The sequence below is a fragment of the Plectropomus leopardus genome, chromosome 6 (assembly GCF_008729295.1).
Source record: "Plectropomus leopardus isolate mb chromosome 6, YSFRI_Pleo_2.0, whole genome shotgun sequence".
NCBI lineage: Eukaryota > Metazoa > Chordata > Actinopteri > Perciformes > Serranidae > Plectropomus > Plectropomus leopardus.
The window spans coordinates 9,341,632-9,366,006 of NC_056468.1; the positions used below are offsets into that span (position 1 = coordinate 9,341,632).

Genomic DNA, 24,375 nt, shown 5'->3' on the forward strand with positions numbered 1-24,375 from the left:
TTCTGTATTTCCTTTATACATGTTTGAAATCAATCAGAATCAAATCAAAATATATAAAGTCTGATGTTTTTCTGTAAAAACTAAGATTTACTATCTGACTTTTTTTGCAATTCTTATTGCAATATTGATTTTCTACATGTCTCCACAATAAACTCTTTACCTTGCCTCCTTTCTTCTTTAATTTTTAAGAGGAAAGAGGACAGAGGAGTTATTGTACAGTTGGTAATGTGAGTCTTCTTTTGAGCTTGACCGTAAAACTGAAGCACAGAGTGAAAGCACATCACAAATGAAGCCCTTGTATAAAAGTTTAATACCAAAACAGAATTTATTTGTGTAATCAGACTAGAGGTGAGCAATCTCACTATTCATAACTACTGACATTCAGAGTGAAAAGAGAAAAAAAAAATGAACAGACATAAAAACAGTTCAAAGAAGGTATGGCTTTGGTTAAATAACACTCTACTAAACTGATTTGAAAAGACAACTGTTACATGATATCTTAAATAGAGTGAGAAATGATTTAAGGCTCTAGAATTCCCTGAACAAGACAAAAGGCCCGATACATATCTGCTGCATGTCATGATTACACACACAGACCCGCCTGGTGGTCATACAGTAGATGCTACTCAGATGCTGAGGGATATGAGTCATCGACAGACCACCAGGCTCTCTTTTTTACAGCCTGCATTTTTTCAGTGAACTCACAGACTAATAACATGAAATCATAACTGTGGACAATTGACCAGTTATCAGTAATTTGCTGGATTTGCCAGTGTTATTAGACATGGTACTGATACAATGGCACAGAATACACGCTGATGGTGAAATACAAAGTTGTTAATCCACAGTTGCATAGAGTGATTGGAACATCACAGGCACATTTTCTTGTATTATGTACTTCTTCTTTCAAAATAGTGAACATTCATCAGCTTCTCAATACAGTAATGACACCAAAAATATCAAAGTATCTTTGCTCTGCCTTCCCACCGGCCCTCCCCCTCTTTGATCAGTGGTTATTAAACACGTGTCCATGCTAGGCATGCCAGCGCTTTGCTCACAATGTAGCTGCATTGGATATTTACAAAAAAACTTCTCAGGATGTACCTAAAAACGGTAGCTATAGTAAGAGATGCACAATATACTCCCAATATCTTTGTGTGATTCCATTTCACTGTAAGAGACAACTGCAAGAATCAGTTTTCAGATTTTCTCTTTTCTTCGGTGAAAACACAAGGAATGATTTGGCAGCACAAAAATGTGAGGTTTGTCTAAACATATGTAACTATTGCCACTACTTGAGGATGACTACATACTGGTTTTCTTCATAGACAATCACTGTAAAAAAAAAAATCATCCATGCATTGTTTGCCTTTGGCTGATAAAATAGGTGTGCTTGACACTCTGATTTTGGAAACTTTGTAAAAACTGACTCATTCAGTTCTTTCAGTTCTTGATTAACTTACAGAAGAAACTAAGCTTTGTAACATTCTGTTATGCACAATTAAAACCTTAAAATACAGTTGTTTCTTGTGTAAAGACACAACAATCCATTTCACAAATACAAAATAATTGAGAATGCTGACACAGCCCATTTCCAGTAAATTTTGGATTCTTCTATCTGCTCTATCCAACTTTATACCATGGTGGGAAAATAGCCTTCCACCGTCCTCTGTTGTATTAAAAAAAAAATAATAATAATTATATTGTAGTGTTAAAAAACAACAGGACACCCTCTCCCTGCTACAGATTTCTGATTTTTACATTTCATTTTTTATGTTTTCTAAAATGACACGCTCAACCAGTGAGCAACAATGTCAAACATGCAGAGTATTTCATGGATTTCTACAGTGTTCAGCGAGATTTCACCACAATCTATCACGATAAAAACTAAAAGGTTTTGGAGACACAGTATTGCAAGAATTACAGAGAAGGAAAGCTCTTAGCCTGTTGGAAATATCCAACACACTTTATGGAAATTAAGAAAAAAAACCTTTGTCTTGAGCATGTCAGTGTTGATTTGAAAATCCCTGTAATGCCACCTTTTAAGTAAATCTGCATCACAAAGAGGCTTCGCTGTCAGATAGTAGTTTTTTCCAAATTTCTGAAGGACAAGTTAAAAGTATTTTTAGTTTGGCAGAGACAGAACGCTGCTTCAACCACATGCACATACCTAATCCATACACACTTCCAATGTCATCATCAGAATACAGACAACCTTCTCTGATACAAACACAATTAACCCCTTATCCCCACCTGACCTGTGCTAAAGATGCTTTTGACACTTATGACCCAGAACTGAGAAACGCTCTCCCTGGCTCTCTAACTGAACAGCTTGACGAAGCAGCCGTGGCAGTAGGGTTTGTCGTTCTGTTCTTTAAAGGTGCCTTTGTTGAGTTGTTTCAGGCAGAAGGCGCAGACAAAGTGCTCCGGGTGGAACTTCTTGGACATGGCTGTGATACAGCGTCCCGTGATGGGCTTCTGACAGCCGGAGCAGAGGGAGCCCCGGCGCTCGTGGTAGTGCACTTCACAGTAGGGCTGGCCGTCGTGTTCAAAGAAGCTTCCATTCACAAATGGGGTGAAGCACTCCTGTAGACAGAGAGATAGCAGAGGAAGATGCTGTTGAGCCTTGACAGACCAAGCCATTTTTGCATCTTTTTTTAACAACTGTTACAAGGCAACAACCAACCACCCGTCATCATCTTAACTGCTGTTTAACTATGAAGTAAACTCACAGATTTCTAGCTTAAAATCTGCATAATAATTGACTGGCGGGGGCACTTGCTCTGTGAAACAGAGATTCGTGTGGGGTACATGAGACCCTCAGAAATAAGATAAATCACTAAACTCAGCTACATTAAAAAAAAAAAAAAAAAAAAAAACAGAATAAAAATACAGACCCTGCAAACAAAACACTCAGGATGCCAAAGGCTGTTCAGCGCTGAGATGTAGTTCTCCAAAATGGCTCGGCCGCAGCCGCCACACTTTGGTGCAAACATGTCAAAGTAATCCTTCCTGCAAAAGGCTTTTCCATCCTTTTCATGAAAGCCTTCAGAGAAATACAGAAACAGAAAGATTTTCATCAAAATGCAACTATTATTTGTACTAATATGAATATACTGTACATATAAAATAGTCATAATTCAATACAAGAAATGAACATACCCTCAGGGCCAAAGAAGGATCCACACTGAGCGCAGAAGAAGTGTTCGGGATGCCATGTCCTATCCAGAGCCGTCACAACTTTCTGAACACACAATGACAGAACACTGTTGTCTGACTGTAATCTACAACAGACACATGACCTCACACAGTACGTAAACAGCAATGACTCACATCCAGTATGGGCCCGTTGCAGTAGTAGCACCGTGGGGAGAACAAGTTATGGTAATCTGTCTCACAGTACGGCTGTCCCTCGCGCTCAAAGAAGTTCCTGGAGCCAATCTCCTCTTGACAGTGTGTGCACACAAAGTGCTCGGGGTGCCATGTGCGGCCCATGGCAGTCACCACCTAGACATATAGAAAAATTGATTTTGCATTAAACCCTAAAAATGATTAGAATTATAATAAATTTAGATTACAGATGTATTAGCTTAAGGAAAGCGTCTTTCTTTTACAACCTGGACCCTATTTTTATGTTTTTGTGCCCAAGTGACCAATGAGGGCAAACATTTTTGTATGTGTGTTATGTAATCCTTTCAGGCAATTGTGCACCATTAATTTGCATCTGTTTAAAAGCCTGTTTTTTCCACTGACAGACTCAGATTATTAGAAGTGTTGTCAAAATTACAGATTAAATTAAGAGATAAATGAAATGCTGTTTTGTGCCTTGAACTGGTCTGTTTGTTATTGTGACTGAAGCCTCATGCAGACGGTGAGATTTTAGCAGTTTTCTAAGTACTGAACTTAGAAGAAGGGATCAGCGAAAGGTAAAGAGAAGCATTTCATTTCTCTGTAGGGTCCTTTCCATAATGTTGTCAGACACTTTTAATAACAACCTGAGCCTGTCAGTGTCAGAAACCCGCACTTTTAATAGAAGTACATAGATGGTGCACAGTCACCTGAAAGAACTACCCTGCCTCTTTTGCCACTGCAGTTGCAGTTTCAACAATTGTTGTCTCCATTAATTAGACACAAAAAATGGGGAAATGAGGTCCAGGTTGAAAAATACAGAAGTTTACCTTAAATAAAAGTGTCTCACCTGTCCCACAATTGGCTTACAGCAGGCACCGCAAACTCCTTTAGCTACCGTCTGCACACCCAGCTTGTTGAGGTCAGACTGCAGGCTACCGAGCATGTTGTCCAGCTTGTTGACCTGTGTCGGAGGTCCTCCAGGAACACCACCCTTCCCTTGGGCCATAATCTGAAATGGTTAAGTCAGGAAAAAAAGTTATTTGTTGAAAATGTGCCTGATACACACAAACATATAAAAATGAACTCAGTATGCCATATTAAAGTTTGAGCTTTCCAAAATTACAAAATGTCACCGTGTGAATAAGAGGAAGAGGTAAGTGACCAGGGTTCATGCCTGCATTGGAGGGAAGATTGGGTCATACTCTGTTTGGCAGCCTACTGACACCAGGACTTTGGGTGCAATTGGTGTCACTGGCTCCACTGGTGGAGGGCAGGTTGGAGCTTTAGGAACAGGAGGAGGGGGTTCTGGTTTGGGGGCAGGAGGCTCCTGTATTGGGGCTGGTGGAGGTGAGGCTTTTATAATCTGCCGAGGCACAGCGGGGACTGGTTCCTGGAGGCGGTGAGGTTGTGGAGGAGGGGAGGGAGGTGGAGGGAGAGGTGGCGGTATGGGGATAGGGGGCTGCTGTATTGGAAGTAGTTGCTTGGGTTCTTCTACAATAGGAGGGCGACGAGGGGTGGGGGGAGACAGGGGAGGGATCACCTTCCTCACAGGGACAGGCGACTCTGGAGGAATTATGATCTAAAAAGCAGAAGAGAAAAACAGAGAGAAAGGAGGGAACACAGAGAGCAAAGTGTGGAGAAAACTAAAAGTGAATTAATTGGGAAAGGAAACATTTGGGAGAACTGCTGAGCACACTGAAGCCAACCTTGTCGACCTCACTGCTGACTCCATCGGCACGGAAACGCTGGGGTTTGGACGTGACGATGACACCCTCGGTCAGCCAGTCATCAGACTGTTTACGGCGCCGCTCTGAGCGGCCAATCCCGAACTTGCCCTGAAGCTCCTCAATGAGGCGGTCCTGAGATGTGTTCTTGTTTACAATGATGGGTCCCATCTTCCTGCGCAGGTGACCATCTCGGAACATGGGGTGCACGTTGGGAGTTTCCTTAGTGCGCCTAATCACTGATTTTATCTATGGGGGAATGGTGAGCTGGTTATCACACGTCCACAGCGATCATCACCCAGCTGAAGCAGTTAGAGCAGAGCTCGGGGGCAGCAGGTGAGTCACACACATCCAGATTTTTAAATCACTGATGGGCCAGGATGCTCAGGGAGCTCAGGGTCACACTTCATGCACTTGTTGCATGCTTATGTCAGGTGCCTTCGTAACTCAAAAGCCTGACCCATGAACCTCCCTCCCAGCCTTCCCAGTGTCTCAAACAACCACACCCACCACACCAACCGCACAATGCAGGTCATATTAGAGTCAACAGGTAAGCATTGTGGTTTACACTCGCCATGCAGAGTACTGGCGCTGTGAATCCGGGAGTTATTTGTAGTTATTAAAGCAAAAACTCCAAATTACAAAGTGCATCTCCCTTTCTGAGCTGGCTTCTATTCAACTAGCTTCAGTCTGACAAAGTGTTTTCACAAAGAGCTTCTCTCTTATTTATTTTTTGCAAAGCATTGAACATAATACAGATTTTTTTCCTTTCTAGTTTCTAACTATTTAAATTTCTCTTTAATCCTGGTCCAGGCAGTAAATTTAGAGCATCTTGCTTCCCTCTATGAAGCTGAACAGCAAGGCTACAGTTTCGTGATGGTCTGATTATTTTTTGTTTATTAATTAATTCACCATGTGGTCAATAAAAAGTTGAAAAAATTCCGACACCAGCACCAATACCCTTAAAGCAACACCGATACCAATAGAGTACTTCATTCAATACCCATAATCTGGGTGGAATAGCAAACATTTGGTGGCAACTGAGCATGTGGAACTGCAAAATCTGTCAAATACACCACGCTCGACTTCACCGCACCACAGCAGTCAGTGTGGGTATTTTGAGACCGTTATCGGCTCTGTTTTGGATGTTAGCAGCTGATACCTATGTTAGCTTGAGCTAACTGGGCAGATGTTGAACTGACTTTTGCCAAGGAGAGCGTCTCTGAAGACGGCAGCAACAGAAAGTTTGCTTATCTGGCAGGAAGTTGGGACAGTCAGGGATCAGACCACTGCGCACTTGTCCCTGGGTTATGTTGGTCATTACCTTAAAGGTAACTAAGTACAGATACCCAGCGCTAAAAAAGAAAGCCTGCTGTTTGATGTGACTAACAGTTGACAACCCCAAAAAATTCATCTGAAAATAATATGAAACACAGATGCATTACCTTTCATTCTGTTGTTTCATTTCAGTCAGTCAGCAGTTTGTTTCAGCCCTATTTGACAGTGCTAACCGAGACTTGAGAGATGATACTGAGTGCGAACAAAACAGTCCCTGTCTTATCTGTGATAAAATGACAAGGTGCTTGAATTACACTAGTGAGTAATCTAGTAGATACGTTTTTGGGATAATGTTTCAGCTTTTCAAAAGGAAATTATGAGAAAATCCCTTAAAAGCAGAAGCAAGCTTCGCATCAGTCTCATAAGCAAGAGCAAATAAATGCAAACAAAACAAGCCCGTGCTGTGTGACGCAGACGTGGAAATGCATACGTGTCCGGATGCAGAGACCCGGTCTATATTTGGAGTCTGCATCAGGGGCAGGTCCAGGGCAACGTCAGGGGTCCCAGGGCATGAGGACGGGGTCATGGACTCATCCATCCAGCTGGCCTCTGTCAGCGGGGTCATGCTGCCATCTGTGTACGGCCTCTCGGTGTAAGGCGTCATGGTGCCATCCAGCCCGTCATGGAAGGACATGGACAGCTCCTCGTCAGCCCAGTCCAGATCTCCATTCCCGTCAGTGCCTCCGTCCACTGACTCGTCTGTGATGGTGTTGGTGGCACTGGTGAAAGTGTCGGGCTGCACACTGTTTCTGTCCATGGGCAGGATGAGCTCCTCTTGGATCTCCTGCATTTCCCGGCCGAGACAAGGCGCCCCCATCTTCATCTGGGGCTCCTCCACACTTGCTGCTGAGTGATTCTGCGCAAAACTCATTTCTAGCAGCTTGTCTAGCGCCTCGTCCAGGGAGGGCTCCACCACGGGGGGCTGCTGTACAGTGAGGGAGCTGGCTCTTTGTTCTGCGGGTGCTGACTCTAACAGCTGTCTGCTGGGACTAGTGTAGGACAGGGGTGAGGGGACCATCAATGGAGAGACAGGAGATGGTGAGGATGCTTTTGAGGAAGCATGTGCAGAAGGTGGAGATATAGACACGCCAGCAGGGATGGGTGAAGGAGTCTTTGGAGCTGAGACAGGAGGGGTGAGGTTTTTAGACGCAGGTGGAGTGGAGAAATTCATAATGAGGTCATGAAAAGAAGCAGACCCCTTGCTCGTAGTCTCAGGAGCACAGGGGAATTTACCAACAGTCTTTGAGGATGAGACCTGTTCAGCAGATGGACTGGGGGACTTGGAGGACTTGTGATCCAGGACGGTGTTAACAGAGGTGAGTGAGGGGGTGGTGGTGGTATTGGAAGGGCTTGGGCTATTTCCCACAAGGTTGGAGTTAGAGGAAGCAGCTTGAGTGAGGACTAACAGAGCCTTGGTTTGAGATGACAGCATGGTGGAAGAGACATCTATGATAGAGTCCAGGTCTAAGTCACTGGCTGCAGACAGTGAGGATATAGGACTGTGGGGACAGAGACGGTTCGAATGGGGCACAGACATGCTTCCGTCTCCTCCGTCCTCGTCTATGTGCAGCTCTAGACCAGCAGGCAAAGAGAAGAGAGGGGAGGCACAGGCAGACGGTTGGGACAGACTAGGGAAAGGAGAAGCCACTGGGGTGATGGAGGAAGAGACTGGAGGATGAGGAGAGTTGGAAGACGCTCCTGCTGGGTCCAGCACAGAGCCCAAAGAGCTGGGCTAGAGGACAGAGAAGCATAAGCAAGATAAAAGGAAGAGGACAGAGAAATCATCAGGAACATGACGGGAGGAGCTTGTGTTTGGTTGATTAAGTCACCCCAGCATTCACTTATGCTGCTTTGTACCTTGAAGTCAGACAAAGACGCCATCAGCTCGTCGAGCTCTCTTGTGGCACACGAAGCTGAAATTCTGGCTTGCTGCTGAGAGGATGTGTCTAAATCACTGTGGCGAGCAGAGGAGCTGGAAAACACAAATTATAACTTGATTTGTAATTACATGAAAACATCAAAGCCTTATTAACAGCAGAACTCTATTTATATATTGTCTAAGTTCCCACAAGATTCACTATGACAAGCCAAAATATTTCTCAGGCTTCAGTCTGACAAATGCTAAGGCACTTGACACATTTGATGAGTGTCTCTCGAGATAAATGATGAATTTCCAACAGAAGAAAGTTTCTCTCAAAACTTTGCTTTCATGTTGACAATTTCGTTATCCTGCGTACACGTATCACAACTTTTGGTGTGACTGGTAGGGTCTCTATTGTCTATCGACTTAAAACTGCATTCAATGTCTCTGTCCACAAGAGTCTGTCAGCAGCAGCTTCTGCGGAGCTGAGAGGACAGAGGCCGGTCAAAGTGCCCTCACAAGCTGACTGACAGCAAATGTCTACTGAACCAAAATAGTCTTCATGTTGGCTGACAGACTGGGAGCTAATCAATCAATGCAGATATCTTTTTAAAAACACATATAGAGCAAGATGTTTTTATGATGACAGATGTAGTCTCAGACCCTAAAAAACGCAGGGGGTGTCTGGTTACCATGGGGATGACTTCAAACTTTTAGCTTCTAATTTCTGTTAAGTGACACTTATGAAAAGTGTTGAGTGCCCAACCATAAATCAGGCTTTAGCCAAGCAGACTTCAGAGAACTGGCTCCATCAGTTGCTGTATTACCTCACATTCACTTTTAAATATTTGAAACTGGACACTGAGCTCAGACAACAGCTAACAGACTAGCTGACTGCTGACATGCGTGTACATTTTAAAGAAGTACTTCGTCAGAAGTCTGTGATCCTATTCCAAATACATCAGAAAGACAAACAAAACAAACCAGCTACCATCTGATGCCACTGTAAACATGTTTAAATTGCCTCATGCTGTGTGGGCAGGACTGAGCATATGTCTGACAAGCAGTTAAAAGCTGCTGCTGCTGTAAAGCTTTGCTTTCCGCTGGTCTTTTGCCTCTTGGAAAAAGAAACATAAAAAAGAAGAGGAGGCAAAGATGTGGTCAGACAACACGCAGAAGAGTTTTTTTTTCCAAGACCACCCCTTCCTTTTTCAGTTTGATGAAGAGTCACTGAGGGCCACATCTTTCACATGAATACATGCTAAGTTATAGACCAGCTGCAAAAGAAAGACTGTGTGTACCTAGGTGAAGGCACTGAGCCCTCCAGTTCGTCCAGCAGACTCTCGACGGTAGGTCGCGCCTCATCCAGCCTCGTTCCGTTCCTCTTGGGTTTCTCCTGCGGGGGAGGGCTCACCATGATGTCAGGGGCACTGCCGTTCTCGTAGTGGGTGATGCTGCAGGATGGTAAGGGTGGAGCTGCTTCCTCTGTGGACACATAACAGTATAACTAATTCTGCTCACTGTTAACAGAACTGATGAAGCTGAAGGCGTTGAGTGTACCTGTGGTGGGGAATGAAGGGGAGCTCTGTTGCACTGCGTTGAGTTCGAGCAGCAGCCTGTCGAGCTCCGAGAGGTTACTACCCATGGCAGAGGTCATGGCTGCTGTTGACGAGTCTGATGACTTCTGTTTGTTTGGAAAACTGAGGAGGGGACAGACAGAGACAACTGTTAATAGCAACTAATTGTAGAAGAAGATGACAGAAGACATACTCAACAAAGAATACACCAAGCATGTGGCAGGATACCTGTAGACGTGGTCCTCTTCAATGTGAGACAGCGGAGAGCTGCTGCTATCCCTGGACCATGAGCTCTTCTGAGCTGAACCTAACGACTACAGAGGAAGCATCAGTCAGAAAACTTCACTTTGCTTTCAATGTGACATTCATATGGACTAACTCAACGTACTGAATCAGCCCAAAAAGCAATAACAAGGGCCAACAGCGGGGGACACACTGTAAAAACTAAGGCAATTTGGCTTTATAATAATATCACAATATTTCTAGGCTATATTGTGACACACGATATATATCTTGATATTTAGAAATCTCGTTTAAACTACTGTAAAATACAAAATTATTAAATGAATTACAGCTACAAATAAAGAAAAAACTGCCATTGCATAAAGTTACTGTTATAATAAAGTTTAAAATACTGTTATGATGTAAGATAAAGTAAAATATAGTTAAATAAAGTACTGTTATAGTAAAGTTAAATGAAGTATTGTTATAATTAAAAAAACAAAGTGGTATCCATGGTGCTTTTATTCTGAAGAACCCAGCTTGTCTTGCACTGTATGTGCTGATGTTTTTGCTGCTGCTTTTTGTGTGTGCCTTTTGTTCTTTAGTAAGTTTGACATCAGAGACTATGATCGAAAGCAAACAGACATACATGATAATTCTTTTTTTATACATTTATTGTTCATCTACCAAATCTGACTTGTGCTCTGTCATTTCTTGTTCTTGTTCCTTGTCCATACTTGTTTGCTGAATGGCTTCATGGAAAAACATGAGTTCATGTGTTATGCATGGTCACAGTGCAGAGACCTACCTGCTGAGAGGAGTGGTAGGAGTCCGGCTGATCTATCAGTGACCCGTTCAGAGCCTCGGCTGATGGTGGAGGAGGTACTGGAGGTGGAACTGACACATCCTGGTAGGAGTGTCCTCCGGTGGGGATGGAGTAGGGGGTCTCCTCAGGCAAAAACACAGGTCGCTTTGAGATGTGGGACGTAGTAGATTCCAGGTCTGCCAGCAACGCGTCTGAAAGATTTTTAAGTGAAAGTGTAACAGGTTTTTCTTGCTAACTATAAAGACCATGCATTAGGTGGACATTTCAGAGGTGCAATCTTTGTATTTGCAATTTGTTTATGTCTTACTTTCATTTAAATAACAATCCATAAAAAAAGGGGAATAAATGATTCCTTGTGTCACTGGAACTGATGCCTTTGAGACAAAGTCCTGAACTGTTTTTGCAAGTCATTGGAAGCTAAAACAAGACCAGGCTGCAGACCAGTTAATTCTTTACTGGGGTTGTCGGGCGCTCTGAGGCGACTACTGATTGTGGTGTGAGGCTGTAAAAAGACAATGGCAGCAAGTCAGAGTCAGTCTCTCATTCCAACCTGTCACCAAAAAAAACCTTTTTTCCTCAGCGCAGAATCATTCAACAGAAAAGTTAGGCCCTGTCTCCATCACAGTATGACACAGAACATCTCTGAGCCCAACTTCAAACCTTAATCCATTACACCTTCATAAAATACCCCTCTGAAATCCCCAACATACCTTCCCATCAGTCCACACTATAAATACAACCCTGCTGACAATAAGAGCTACCTGTCTGAGGTCAATCTGTCTTTTCAGTATTTTAAAACATTTGTGAGTGATGTGTGTCTTTGCTTAGTCTGTGTTTCATGAGAATCAGTGTGAACTTAACAAGGCAGACTGATAGGAACAAAGAAGCAGACAGACAGAGAGGGTTTCTGAAACTAGGCCAGGGTTGAGGGGGTACAGCGTTACCCTGCAGAGTGTTCGGTGGAACGCAGGAGCAAAATAGACTCTTACATCACACTATCCATCCATCCTCAGCCTGTCCAGAATAGACCGCAATCACCGGCTGCATACTCTTACACTACAGAAGCGTGGAACGATTACAGTCTGTTTCAAGGAATCATTTCACTTTTAATCTCGTAACACCAGAGAAGCAGTGACAAAAACGGTCCGACTAACCAGGAGTCCCGGGCACTAAAATGAATATAATTCTTGATGTTTTAAAAAATCTTTAAAAAAAATAATCATAGTAGGACATTAGTTAAGTGAGGATGGATTACTTGTAGCCATTCCTCCCTAATCTGAATCATCCTACTTCCCCGAATACCCCAATATTCTTTCACACCGGTAAATAAATCCCACTGTAAGCCTGCAAAGTCAATATTTTACATGTAATTTAAAGATAAAGCCGAGCAGAAGTTAGAGATTTTAATCAAGTCCAACTGCACACCAATGAATACTCATGTCGCTGACTCTACTGCCCACTGAAAATGGGAGACTTTGCCTTCATACCATCTACAATCAAGTGACCACGAAAAACACATAAAATCAGGAAAATCAAGACTGGATAGACTGGATAGGTTTCTCCTTTGTCTTTGTCAACATTAACAGACTTAACAACACAACCTTCATAATACAATATAACAATGGAAAAAAGGATAATCCAAATAAAACAAAATTATCATTAAAAAAGTTACAAAGCAAGAATTTGTACTCACATTACTGTTTCCAGCTGCTGTATCTGAAATTCCTTCCAGCAGGATTATGTATGTGTGAAGCAGACAGCACAACAGGCAAAGACAGTGTGAGCAACAAGGAGTGATAACATGCTGCCAGTCTACTGGGGGGAGTGGTTTAAAAGCCAAAATTGGGTGACGGTAACCTCTCAGTGATGGTGTCCTTTCACTTTGCCTTTAGCTTAATAACAAACACTGAAAATCTACCCAATCAGTGCACTGTCAACTTAAAATCTGAATTTACAAATGAATATACAAAATAGGATTGTAACTTTACATTTGATAGACTCAAGTCTGTTATTGTAAAGATCATCTAAATTTGAAAACCAACATGTGACTTAAGTTTGCCTGTTCAGCTAAGATGAGCTGGAATATGTTAACCAAAAAAAGTGTGATAAACTAGAGACTCTTAGTCATCTCTGCCACCACTCTCCATCCAAGACGACAGTCCAAAAGGGGGTCCTGCCCAGAAGCTAAATGTTTTAGACATGTAGTTTGACATAAACCACATGGGAGCACGAGCCTATTTAAAGCGGTAAGCTCAGTGAGTGGTCCATGTCTGCGCAAATGTGCTGAAATATCACGACCAGCTCAAAATAAGCTGCACCTGGTGCTGACATGCTGAACAAGGTCTTACTGAAGTTGACTTTGTCACTCATAAAACAAAGCCTCCGCACAGAAAAATACCACTGCTGGTTTTGGGACAAAGGTGAGTCATATGAAATACAGTGAAGCATTGAGATTTACTTTTTTTTCTCCCTGTTGCGTAGATGATCCAAGTTTTACGATTTAAAAGCTGTCAGATGAAGCCTCAATACAGACTAATTATGGTAATGTATTCCTAGAAAGCTGGACAGCCTGAGGCCTTCCAAACACTTGTAGACACAGCCAAGTTTTTCAGACTTGCTCTGTAAAAGTGCATCTGCACTCATTATACTCTCCCATGCCTGCTGATGCTACACATCTGTGACTCAGCCACAGACCCACTAAATCCAGAGAGACGCATTAGATTCATTGTTTAAATCAAACTGTAATGGCTAATGCATTATGCCTCCTTTCATTCCTTGGTGAAAAACAAACAGCTGCAGTATGTTTTAAAACCCCCAAGGTGCATTTTTGTGTGTTCTTGTTTGCAAAAAAAAACTGGACCGCCCCAGTTAAAATTGGTGTTGTCTGTGTGTTGCTTTCAGCCCTCGATTCGCACTGTCCCTGACTTGAATGCAGATTAAGAGTCGTCCTACACAAAGGGGCTTTTAAGAAGATTTGGATTAGAGCTGTAACGATGAGTCAATGTATATGGATAAGTCAGTGACCAGAAAAATGATCTGCAATCATTTTAATACTCAAATAATTATCAGTCATTTTTCAAGCAAAAATGCCAAACACTCTATTTTCTTTGTCATAAGTGACAGTAAACCGAATATATTTAAACTTTAAACTGCTGATAGGACAAAAAAGTGATCTCAGGGTTTCATATTAGTCTTTAATGATTTCACCCCTTTTTTAAAATATTAAAATACGAGAGAAAATGCCAGCACATTAATCTATATGGACAGATGGCCAGACAGACAGATGCACACACCTAGATTCTGCTTTTTCTATATCAAGATAAAGAAATATTAAAATAATGCATTAAGAGAACCTGTAACACAGTCAGGACTGTTTAAATTAAGACTTCTGAAAAAGTTTACAAGAGCATGCAGATGATAAACCCTGATGCTGGACAAGAGATCGTGCAAGAGACAAAAAAGACTGCACACGAGACTATACTCCAATAAATATTCAGTTAAATTGCCACCAAGGTGACATTTCGAGCTACATGCTCTTCATCAGAGGTTTAAAGATTTGTTTAATCAGAAATGCGATAAATGATAAACTCATTTTGACAAAAAGAAATGGAAGATGGATAAATGAAGTTAGAAAAAATTTTAGTGGCAATTAAGACTTCACAAATTCTAATTTAAGACTAATCAATTACTGTTAAGGCCTAAAATTTACAAAATAGATTGAATATAATTTAATGCCGGCCATAAAATGATAAAAATAAAGAAGCGACTGAGGTTGTCTTACTTCCCTCATTTCCCCTGCGGAGGGCAGCATTGGTTCTGGCATGAGGACGGACAACAAGCCTTCAGACAAGTTTGGTCCACTAAGAGTTAGAAGCATTAAGAATGCAAACATGCACTGTAAGCCAAGTAACAGGCTAATCTTTTCCATTTCAGACAGGGGGTCGGAGCCACAATGGACAAAGTCCAATTCTGCTCTAACAGCATCCAGACTCAATAGTCCATTGTGCAAGGTCTGGAGGAATAAAGCTGTCATCAAAAAGGATATGACTGGGACTAATAATACAAGATGAATTCATCAAACTTCAAGCAAACAGTATAACAGTGGCTCGCTCTGTCAGGGGAACTGTCTGTGGTCACACTGTGGTACCTAATCTTCATTACGTTCAACAAACAACTCTCAAGTTATGTGGACACTACACATTCTTGTGGCAGTGGGTACATGTACAGTCCTGCCTGTGCACAGCCCCCCCACCCACCCGAGGCTCTGCCACAGGCCCGCACTGTTTATCAGATGGGAGCGAAGGTGCATGGGGAATTCCACACATTCCTCTGTCCGTTTCTGAGAAAGAAAGCGATCAGGCGGGGACGTGGGGAAGGTGGCTCTGAGAAGGGTACATACAGTCACTCTAATCCAGTGAAACATCATTTAGCATGCAACCTGTCTTATCTGAAATCAAAACGATGCTTTGTAATAAAATCTACTCAAGCAGAACACACATTCCTCCAATGCCGCCGGATTTTTGGTAAAGAGCCGGTGAGGAATGTGCTCAAATACGAAACACCATCTGTCAGTGCAGAAAATGAAAATAATGTGTTGACAATTACAGGAGCCGTTCCACTAACTACAGCATGCTTTGAATTCCAGGATAAGGGAGATGTCAATGTTTTTACTGCCCATTTCCCACAGAGCGGAGAGTACAGTGCAGGCAGGCAGCGGGGAGGAAACCAGGGCTGTCTAATCTTTTCTATTAACATGTGGCCAACGGTGATGGCCCACCAGGGTCCACAGCTCACCTGTTTATAGCCGGGGAGCAAAAGAGCAGAACTGGCCACAGCCCCAAACCGAAACCCGACCCCATCAGGCCAACCCGACACGATATTTATATCAAAGAAGACAGACAGGGGCCAGGGAGCGGGGGTGGAGGGTGAGATGCCAGTGTGACAGGCAGGGGAGGACGGGTAGAAACTAGGAACAGATCATCAGAAAATGTAGGTGATTAAGAAAATATGGACTAACAGATTAAATGATGGACCAAGAAAAGAATTTTCAGATCAGTTTCACAGCTTACAGATGGCCACCCGTTTGTACACACAGACCCAGGACAGACAAAGGATGAATGAGTGTAACAGCATACCATCTGAAACACAGAAGCATCTTAGGGTGATTACTTCAAAATAAACATATCTAAATATACCTTGCCAAGCAGCCCCATATCCGAAAGATGACACGCCCCTGGAGAGAGGCTCGACCAAAATAAAAGCACTTCCCCACAGACCAGTAAATCAGATGACAGGGAAAGTCTAAAGACTGATGTAACACCCAGTCACTGAGGACACATTCATAGCCGTGCATGTGTGAGGAGCGTATGTCAGTGAGTGGGCTTTTGTGCCATAAGAGAGTAATTGGGAAGGATGAGGAAGACCCTCAAAGAAAGGCCGTCTTGTCTCGCTTGTCTTTGAAACACTGACAAAAAACATAAAGCCATGCTTCAAACTTACAGCCGTCCTGAAGAGGAGCAGAACATTAAACAGCCATCAGCAAAATCCTGAGGGATTTAGTCAGTGGATAAAGTTCAACATTCAGGCGTGTAACAAATAGGGCTACGACTATATTCGCAATCAACCAATCTGCTGATTATTTTCTTGACTGTCTGTTTCTTAAAATCTCAGAAAATAGCTGAAAAATGTTCTGAAGCCAAAGTTTACATCGTCATATTGCTTGTTTGTCCAACTAAGAGACACAAATCCAAAGACATTAAGTATATCAGACTACGAGAACAAGCAAATTTTCACATTTAAGAGAATGTTAGGCATGTTTGCTTAAAAAATGACTAAAATGATTCATCAGTAATAAAAATAGTTGCAGATAATATTTCTCTGACAATTGATTAAGTGTCAAATTAATGCAACTTATTACATTTAATTTATTTTGATAACTTTTCCAAATAAATGCTTTAAACTGGGCAATACAGCTAAAATTCATCATTCCTACACAATGAGAAGACACAAAGCCAGTGTTATATTCTACAAATCAAGTTTTTACAGAAAAAAATATATCAGGATATAAGCCCTTTGTAGTTACCAACATTTTGATTGGTAACTGTTTTTTAATCCATTTTATTTTTCAGTAACTGTGACTGGTTACAATGACATTTATTTTGTAATTTAATTACAAGCAACTACTTACATATAACTATTTCCTACCCATCACTGGTTAATGGCTACAGACTAGAGCTGAAACCTTTTATTGATAAGGCGTCATCAATTAAAATTAATCACTGATTAATTTGATGACCAACTAATTGATTTGAGTAATTAAAAAAGTCAATATTCTTGAATGACATTTTCTGGTTTCTTTAGTCCATTGACATTAAAATGATTATCTTGGACTTCGTGAAACAATGATAAACATTTTTATCCTTTTTTTTTTACATTTCATAAATGAAACATCCAATCAATTAATCGAGAGAATAGTTGACAGAAAATGTATAATTAGTTGTAGCCCTATGGACACATTTCAGTAATGATCAATAGACATTAAGGTTCAATACCCAGTGCGAGTAACAAAACATGAGGAGAAAAGTGAAAGTTGAAGATACAATATCAAAACTGTTTGACAGCATTTTAGTATTTAGAAAGTAGAAGTGAGATTTCCTGCCCTGCTTATGGACATAAAGCTCCCCTGTCTTTAAACATGCTCTTAGGTGTCCCCAGCTTGAGTAATGTCAGAAGAATCCAGCAGACTTCGATTCCTACTGCGTTATCCAGTCCTGTCAGGAATATAATCAGCACTGCTCTCTTAGCCAAGTTACAAGGCCAGCAAACAGGGAAAGCGTGGAAAAGCTGGAAAAGAGGAAACGAGTAAAGGGCTCTGCAATTGAAGAAACAACAGCGTTTACTAGTGAAAATACTGTTCTGGCAGCCAGATCACACACTGAAGGCCCACAGCTGCCCACCCTACCAGTGTTTGCTGGCCTCCAGCACTGACTCTGCTCATTGTTTTTCTCCTCTGTTTCCTCAGGATATGGGGCAGGGTCTGTTGCCTAAGCGATGAGGTCAGCCATGCAGCTCTCTCTTCCCTAGACCCAGAACAGGATGGGTGTGGAGCTCGGGAACAAGACTGATTTACAGTCAGAAGCTTCCCTCTAGCAGAGCAGGCAAGCCCACTGGTTAGGGTCGGTATGCACTAACCTTACAGCTCTCATGGGGTGATGAAAGCTAGACTGGTAACACTAACTCTGTGCTACCAACACACCAGGACACAGAAGCACTTAAGACCTTCTAAGATCCTTTGGTATGCTGTGCAAATGCTGTAAACATTTAAGACCACGCAGTATCTGTAACAGGCAACTTTTACTCCTGCCTGGAGAATAACATTTTCCTCTGCAGAGTGATCAACTGATATTATTACAGTAAATCTGACAAGCCTGCTGTGTGGTTACAAAAGCCAAGTGATCAGGTGCTGCTGTCTGTTGCAGCCCGCATAACCACCTCCCACAGATGCATACTGGCCTCAGTGTGTCTGCAAAATAAAGCTGAGCTGCATTTAGGCAATACATAGTACCTGTTCTCTGCTGTTTCCACTCAGATGATTACAAGAATAAACCATGTTTGTACATTGGTAGGCAATCTGTTTCCACTTCAGTGTTTTACTTGCTCAGTATACAAGTTTGTCTTCAGTATTTAAAATGAGTACAGATGACTGTTTCTGTATGTTGACATAAAAAAGTGACGAAGTATTCTTTTAAGTAGTTACAACACATATACATGTGTCTGGTGTTGTATGGCATGATATCATCGAAAGACTTTTATTTCTTGTTTCAGTGTATCTAATAAATATATACACACTGATTCTCACTTAAAAGTGTTGACTTGATGTGGGCTGGATTAGAGAGTGTTGCAGGGATGACTTTTTTTGTAGGCTGACTCTGAAGATAGCATCATCCTGGTTCCCTCGTCAAAAAGCCTATGAGATTTTTCAAATGGATTTTAGATTACTGCAGCTCTGTGGCAAAGAAATGTTTATGATTTTTATATGTTTTGTTCAGCATCGTAATCTTCACAAATGAAGTATGAATGTAAGTATAGCATTAACTGAGATACTTAAGGTACAAAAACTAGATTTTTACAATGGGCCCCTCTGGAAGACAAGGCTTTAAGCCCTGTCTATAGAGCCACAGAGTGAACCTGGGGTTTCGGGGAACTTGGGGGTTTGGGGCCCCAGACCTGATTTTGATTTATTGGTTCTCCGCAAACAGCCAATTTAGTGAGAATTTACAACCAAAAGGAACAGCTCAAGTGTTATTAGCAATTTCGTCTTGACCCTCCAGCATAATACAAGTCTGTACTAATCTAGTTTCTTCACTGTTAACCTGCAGGCATGAAGAAGTGAGGTCAGTCTGCCTGAATCTCACACAACACTGAGGAATTCACAGAGAGCGAAGCTTGGCTTCGTACCCCTCAAACATGAGACACAGGAGCAGGACAAGCCAATGGACAGTGTGTCACATCAGGGACACATCTGGCTGAGGACTCGCCCCTTTGGCCACATCAGTGTGGACAGTGAGGCGAGGCCTGGTTGCCACCTGGTCTGGACTGTAAAAGACGGATCAGGAAAACCTGTGGAAAACTCTGACTAAGACGAGCAGACTGGAAGAGAGCTCACACTATGCTGCTGAGGGATTTCCCTTCCTCGAGTGTTAAGCGGATCAATATACACAGAATGAACGAAGACGGAAAGAGTGGAAAGCCTGATCAGGTTTCCAAACAGCTCCATGTAGACCTGTCAATCAATACTGAGCCTCAAGACAAGGGCCTGTGGGGGGGCCTGTTAGCTGGGGTTTACTGGAAGTACAGTAAACCACAGTCAGAAAATATTTACAAACATGTTTGTTATTGCATATTTATAGAGGATTTGGGAAGGGTTTGCCACATGATGTGAACAAAAGTTTAAAAAGCAACAGTTCGCAATTTAACTTGACTGTTCTGTGATCGTCAGGCTACCAGACCTCAAGGCTTAAGATGTTTTTAATAAACTGTTAGTGTCTGCAATTACCAGACATGTTTAAAGACCAAGTGAAACCAACAGCCCTCCCTCTGGTGGCAGCACGCACGGGGCCGAGAGAGTAGTGGTAGGAGGTGAGTCATGACCCAGAGAGTATTTGGCCTTGGACCCCGACACAGAGTGATGTTCGACATTCCTCAGCAGCCTCGCCCCCTCCTTCAGCCTGCTGTTCACGCTGCTTCAGTGAGGCTGCAGACTCCCTCTCAACCAACAATCAGCCCTTTCAGTGGCCCGTTGCAGCCAGAGCATCTAATGTGCCCTGAAGGTATTCTCACAGCGGCTCAGACTCAAAATGTGGCCCGTCGTCTCTCCACTTAAACAATTCACAAATCCATTTCACGGCCTTTCTACTTCAGAGATCAGTACAATGGGAGAGTTCCTTCAGATACAGGTTTATACTGAGTTTGCAGGGTAAATATAGCAAACTGACCAGCTGGTTAAAACTATAACAACAAAATTAGAAGTTCAAAGGTTTAGTGTCAAAGGTCAAGGGCCAGTGAACTAAAGAGGTGAGTGGTTAGTGAGGCACAAAAAATAGATGGAGCTGACAGACTGCATGGAGCTACACGTAGTCAGTATGTCACCAATTGTCATCGGTGCTGGTGTAGATGCAGTGCAGATAAAAGGCAGTAGCACAGGATAACTTGATTGATTAATGAACAGAAAAATAGCCTTCAAAAATGTTGATAATTGATTGTTTAAAACAAATACTGCCACAAATTAAATGTCATCAGATAGATAAATAGACCTTAATTGTCAGTGCACAAGTACAACAAAAATCGGGTGGCTATCCTTGTTGGTGCAAAGGGCAAAAAAAGAGAGCATGATTACAAAGTAAGACAAATAAAATATGACTGTGAAAAGGAAGTAAAAACATATAGAAACAAGACATTGCACATTTGCACCCATGTTATTTTGCATAAACGCAGTCACTCAAAAGTGAATATTTGTTGCCTTTCTCAGAATATACTCTATCACTGTGAGTTAAACATCTTTGGGTATCCAACCAATAATCATGCAAAACAAGCAGTTTGAAGATGACATCATTTCAGGGTTTCACAGTTTCTGATGGCCATTTTTGACTCTTTTCTGTTTGTTTGGGGTTTTTTTGTAGACTAAATGTTTGATCAAGGAAAGAAATCTTGTGCATTAGCAGTAAGTAATGTAAGTTTAACACCTAAACAGGGATCCTACAGCTTATGACAAGTGTGATTTTTGACTTTTTAAATACCTTTTCAGTGCCACTTGTAAGTAAATTTAAGACCAATTTTACAGTAGTCAATATTAAAGAAAAGATAATGTACTGACATCAGTTGCGTAAGGTCAGAAAAAAAGATTCATAAAGAACCCACCTCCGATTTGAAAGATTATTCAAGACGTTTTAATACCAACTAAGGCCTCATTTTTAGATTAATAGATTAAATGTGGGACTTTTTAAGGATCTGCGAGAACCCTGCTTAAATATTAAAACTAAATACAAAAATCTTGCTCGTTTCTTAGGAAAAGTAGCAATTTTGGCAAATAACCAAACATGATTTGAGGCTGTCTTCTTTTTGGCTATCGCATAGCAATAACAAATCAGTCAGTGCATTTTGTACTTGTTTTTTGCTGGTAGACAAAGTTAGTTAATGTACAATAATTAATCAATAAAACAAGCAACTGTGCAGTAGGAAGGTTGTGGGTTCCCAGCAGCTCCACCACTCAAGGTCTATGATGCATAGACAGGGACAGATACTGACACAGCTACACCTGTTTATGTATAAAACCTGCCCTGAAGCATAAAATCAACAGCATAAGGTCCAAACGCTTCACCTCATGTAGAAACTGCAAATGGCACCTTTGACATAGTAAGATTTAATGTTTCTTTGAGATGGTTTTTTTTTCAGTTTAATTGAACTTATGGCTCTCACTGGTCTATTCACCTACAGTATTTTACACACAGTACAATTTCCAGTCTATTGTTCTAATCACATCTTTGTCTCCTGAATCAAGGCTTTCCATTTAGAAAAAAAAGGACACCAAAGTAGATTGCATGGCCAGTAATTAGGTATCACTTGCAGTTAAGTCTGCTCCATCAGACTGGAGATACATTATAAGCCAGCCAAGCCAGGCTGAGCTCACATTGTGCTGCACCGAGCAGTCTAAATGGGGAGGCCTGTTGACTCCACCACTTCAAAGCTGGAATGAATAGCCTGAGGGCAAAAGTTGAGGAGGTAACGTTGAAGCTCGGTGTCAAAATGTCAGCCAAATATCTCCTCCTTCGGGCACATATACTGAGAAAAAATGGTTTATTTAAATGTGCGGGATAGCGTTTTATTATCAGAGACATTAACGTCACTACAGAGAGTTTAAAAGGAGGTGGTGGTAAAGGCTAACGATGTCCAGCCGCTAAGTTACTACGATGCTTATATAAATAAAAGCGGGTGAAATGCAAAAGGAGCCAAACATTCACTCAGCCTCACAGTGCTCTTACATTTATGGCAGAAAAAAGCTAGCATTTCCAGAATAAGGCGACCCAGAAACTGTCTTTTTAACATTAAATCTCGTCGTAACGTTAACTCCTCCACCCTGCTATCGGCTCCTCACTGACTGCTGTAAGAAAACACAGACCGCTTTAAAAACAACTTCATAACTCACCTAAATCGTCCATAGTGGCTGCCTGGCTGTGGCCTGAGTCGGTTTTATGTTTGGTGAGCTTCTCGGCTGTTTACAAAGTCTGAATTTTCCTCTCCAAACTTCACCGCTGCTGCCCTGGAAGTTGGTCAGGAGAGCTCTCGTGAACGCGCTGCAATATGTGCATGTGTACTTTAGCGGAGCGCGCGCTCTGACCGAGGCTCAGTGATGAACGACGCCTAGCGGCCAAAAGCTGGTATTACATACTGAAAATATAAACACTGGATTACCTAAAAAAATATTAGTGGGCGAGTGATGTAAATGCTGACCAGTTTTTTTTATAGTTTTTGTATTTTGCATGTTTTTATTTTAATTTCCTTTTTAAAAATTGTTTTACATTCAGTCTTATTTCAAGAGGGAATTTGCAATACTTTTTGGTCTTTGGATTTTCCTTTCAGAAACAGAAATGAAATAAATAAATAAATAAATAAAACGTCTTCATTTAAAAAACATTTCAAAATCCTCAGATGAAAATTAGGGTCAAAAATGGAATATGCAGAATAGAAATGCCAATTAATTTTTCTTTTCTCCTATCAAAGAAATAAAAAAACTACCAAGAAAACTAAAAATGAAAAAAGCAACAAAAAATTATTTTCTGAAACCAGAAGTTCAATGCATCAGTGCCAAATTTGTTAGCGGGAAAAGTGAAGACTGAACATAGTGATATAATCAGTTGTAACCAGCCATGTAAGGGCATTAGAGACATTCTCTGACATCATTTTAGACTTGACAGAAAAAGGTCATCTACAGGAATCTCTGCATGTTTCTTGCATGATAGGAGGTAATATTATTTATCTTTCTTTCGTTCTTTTTTTCAAAAACAACTTATGGTTTCAGAAAATTATTATTTCTTGTCTGTATATTCCTGACCCCAAAAACAAAAGTTGTTTTTCATTTTTGAATTTTCAAAATAAAAATCAATTTGTTTTTGTTTTAATTTCTGTTTCTGAAAGGAAAATCAAAAGATTGTTTATTTTATTGTTAAATAATTAAAGTAAACATTTAGTTTTAGTTCAGTTTTTATTAGTCCAAGTGTTGGCTTGTAGGGTTTTTTTGGAAATAAGTGTTGTCTTTTTCTTCCATAAATACCCCCAATTTTATTAGTTTGTAGTTTTTTCACAAATAGCTACTATATAATTATGAGGGCACAGAGCCTATATAATAATACAGGAGGTATTTGTGAGGGGCAAGAATAGTCAAAAATAGGTATAACAACACAAACACAACTTGGTGATGGCAGATGACTCAGTCAGTGAGTCATCCCATTTTCAATAGCCAAAGGCACCAATACCTCCTCGTGCTGGTTGTATAGACAAATCTGACCAAAATGACATAAAAATGTATATTTTTGTTTTTTCTTAGTTAATAGTACCGGATACAGTTAGTGTTATATTTTCCTCAGGTCTAGTTTCAATTTTTTTGTTTCAATAAAAAAACACACCTAATTTTAGTTGTTTGCTTAGCTTTCGTTAATTATAAGAACCTTGCTATTGTATTAATTAACAAGACAAAGAAGCACACTGCCGAGACATTTTCATGAATTTGTTCATAAGTGGTATGGGTTTGTTGCCGAGACGCTCTTAAGTAACATGCAGCATAACCTGGAATAAAACCAATTTACAGCAGCCACTGCTGGCTTCACAAGAGCACTAAGCCTACACCTCAATATTTCATTTGAGTGTGTTCATTATTACTACCATTTTATCAATCTCATCAAACACAACAAACGAAAAGGGATA

The 24,375-nt window shown here is 41.2% G+C and overlaps 1 protein-coding gene across 1 annotated transcript; it reads right to left on the minus strand.

Moving 5' to 3' along the window:
- Nucleotides 1–306: 306 nt before the first annotated feature.
- On the minus strand, nucleotides 307–22,736 carry LOC121944253. The gene is made up of 14 exons (XM_042487989.1): nucleotides 22,601–22,736; nucleotides 10,882–11,090; nucleotides 10,080–10,165; nucleotides 9,835–9,974; nucleotides 9,576–9,759; nucleotides 8,271–8,385; nucleotides 6,844–8,145; nucleotides 5,058–5,324; nucleotides 4,526–4,930; nucleotides 4,199–4,360; nucleotides 3,334–3,507; nucleotides 3,163–3,244; nucleotides 2,898–3,046; nucleotides 307–2,586 (listed from the first exon to the last, which is right to left on the minus strand). The coding sequence occupies exons 1-14, from the start codon at nucleotides 22,611–22,613 to the stop codon at nucleotides 2,320–2,322; spliced, it is 3,555 nt and encodes a 1,184-aa protein (XP_042343923.1). The 5' UTR covers nucleotides 22,614–22,736; the 3' UTR covers nucleotides 307–2,319.
- Between the last annotated feature and the right edge of the window lie 1,639 nt (nucleotides 22,737–24,375).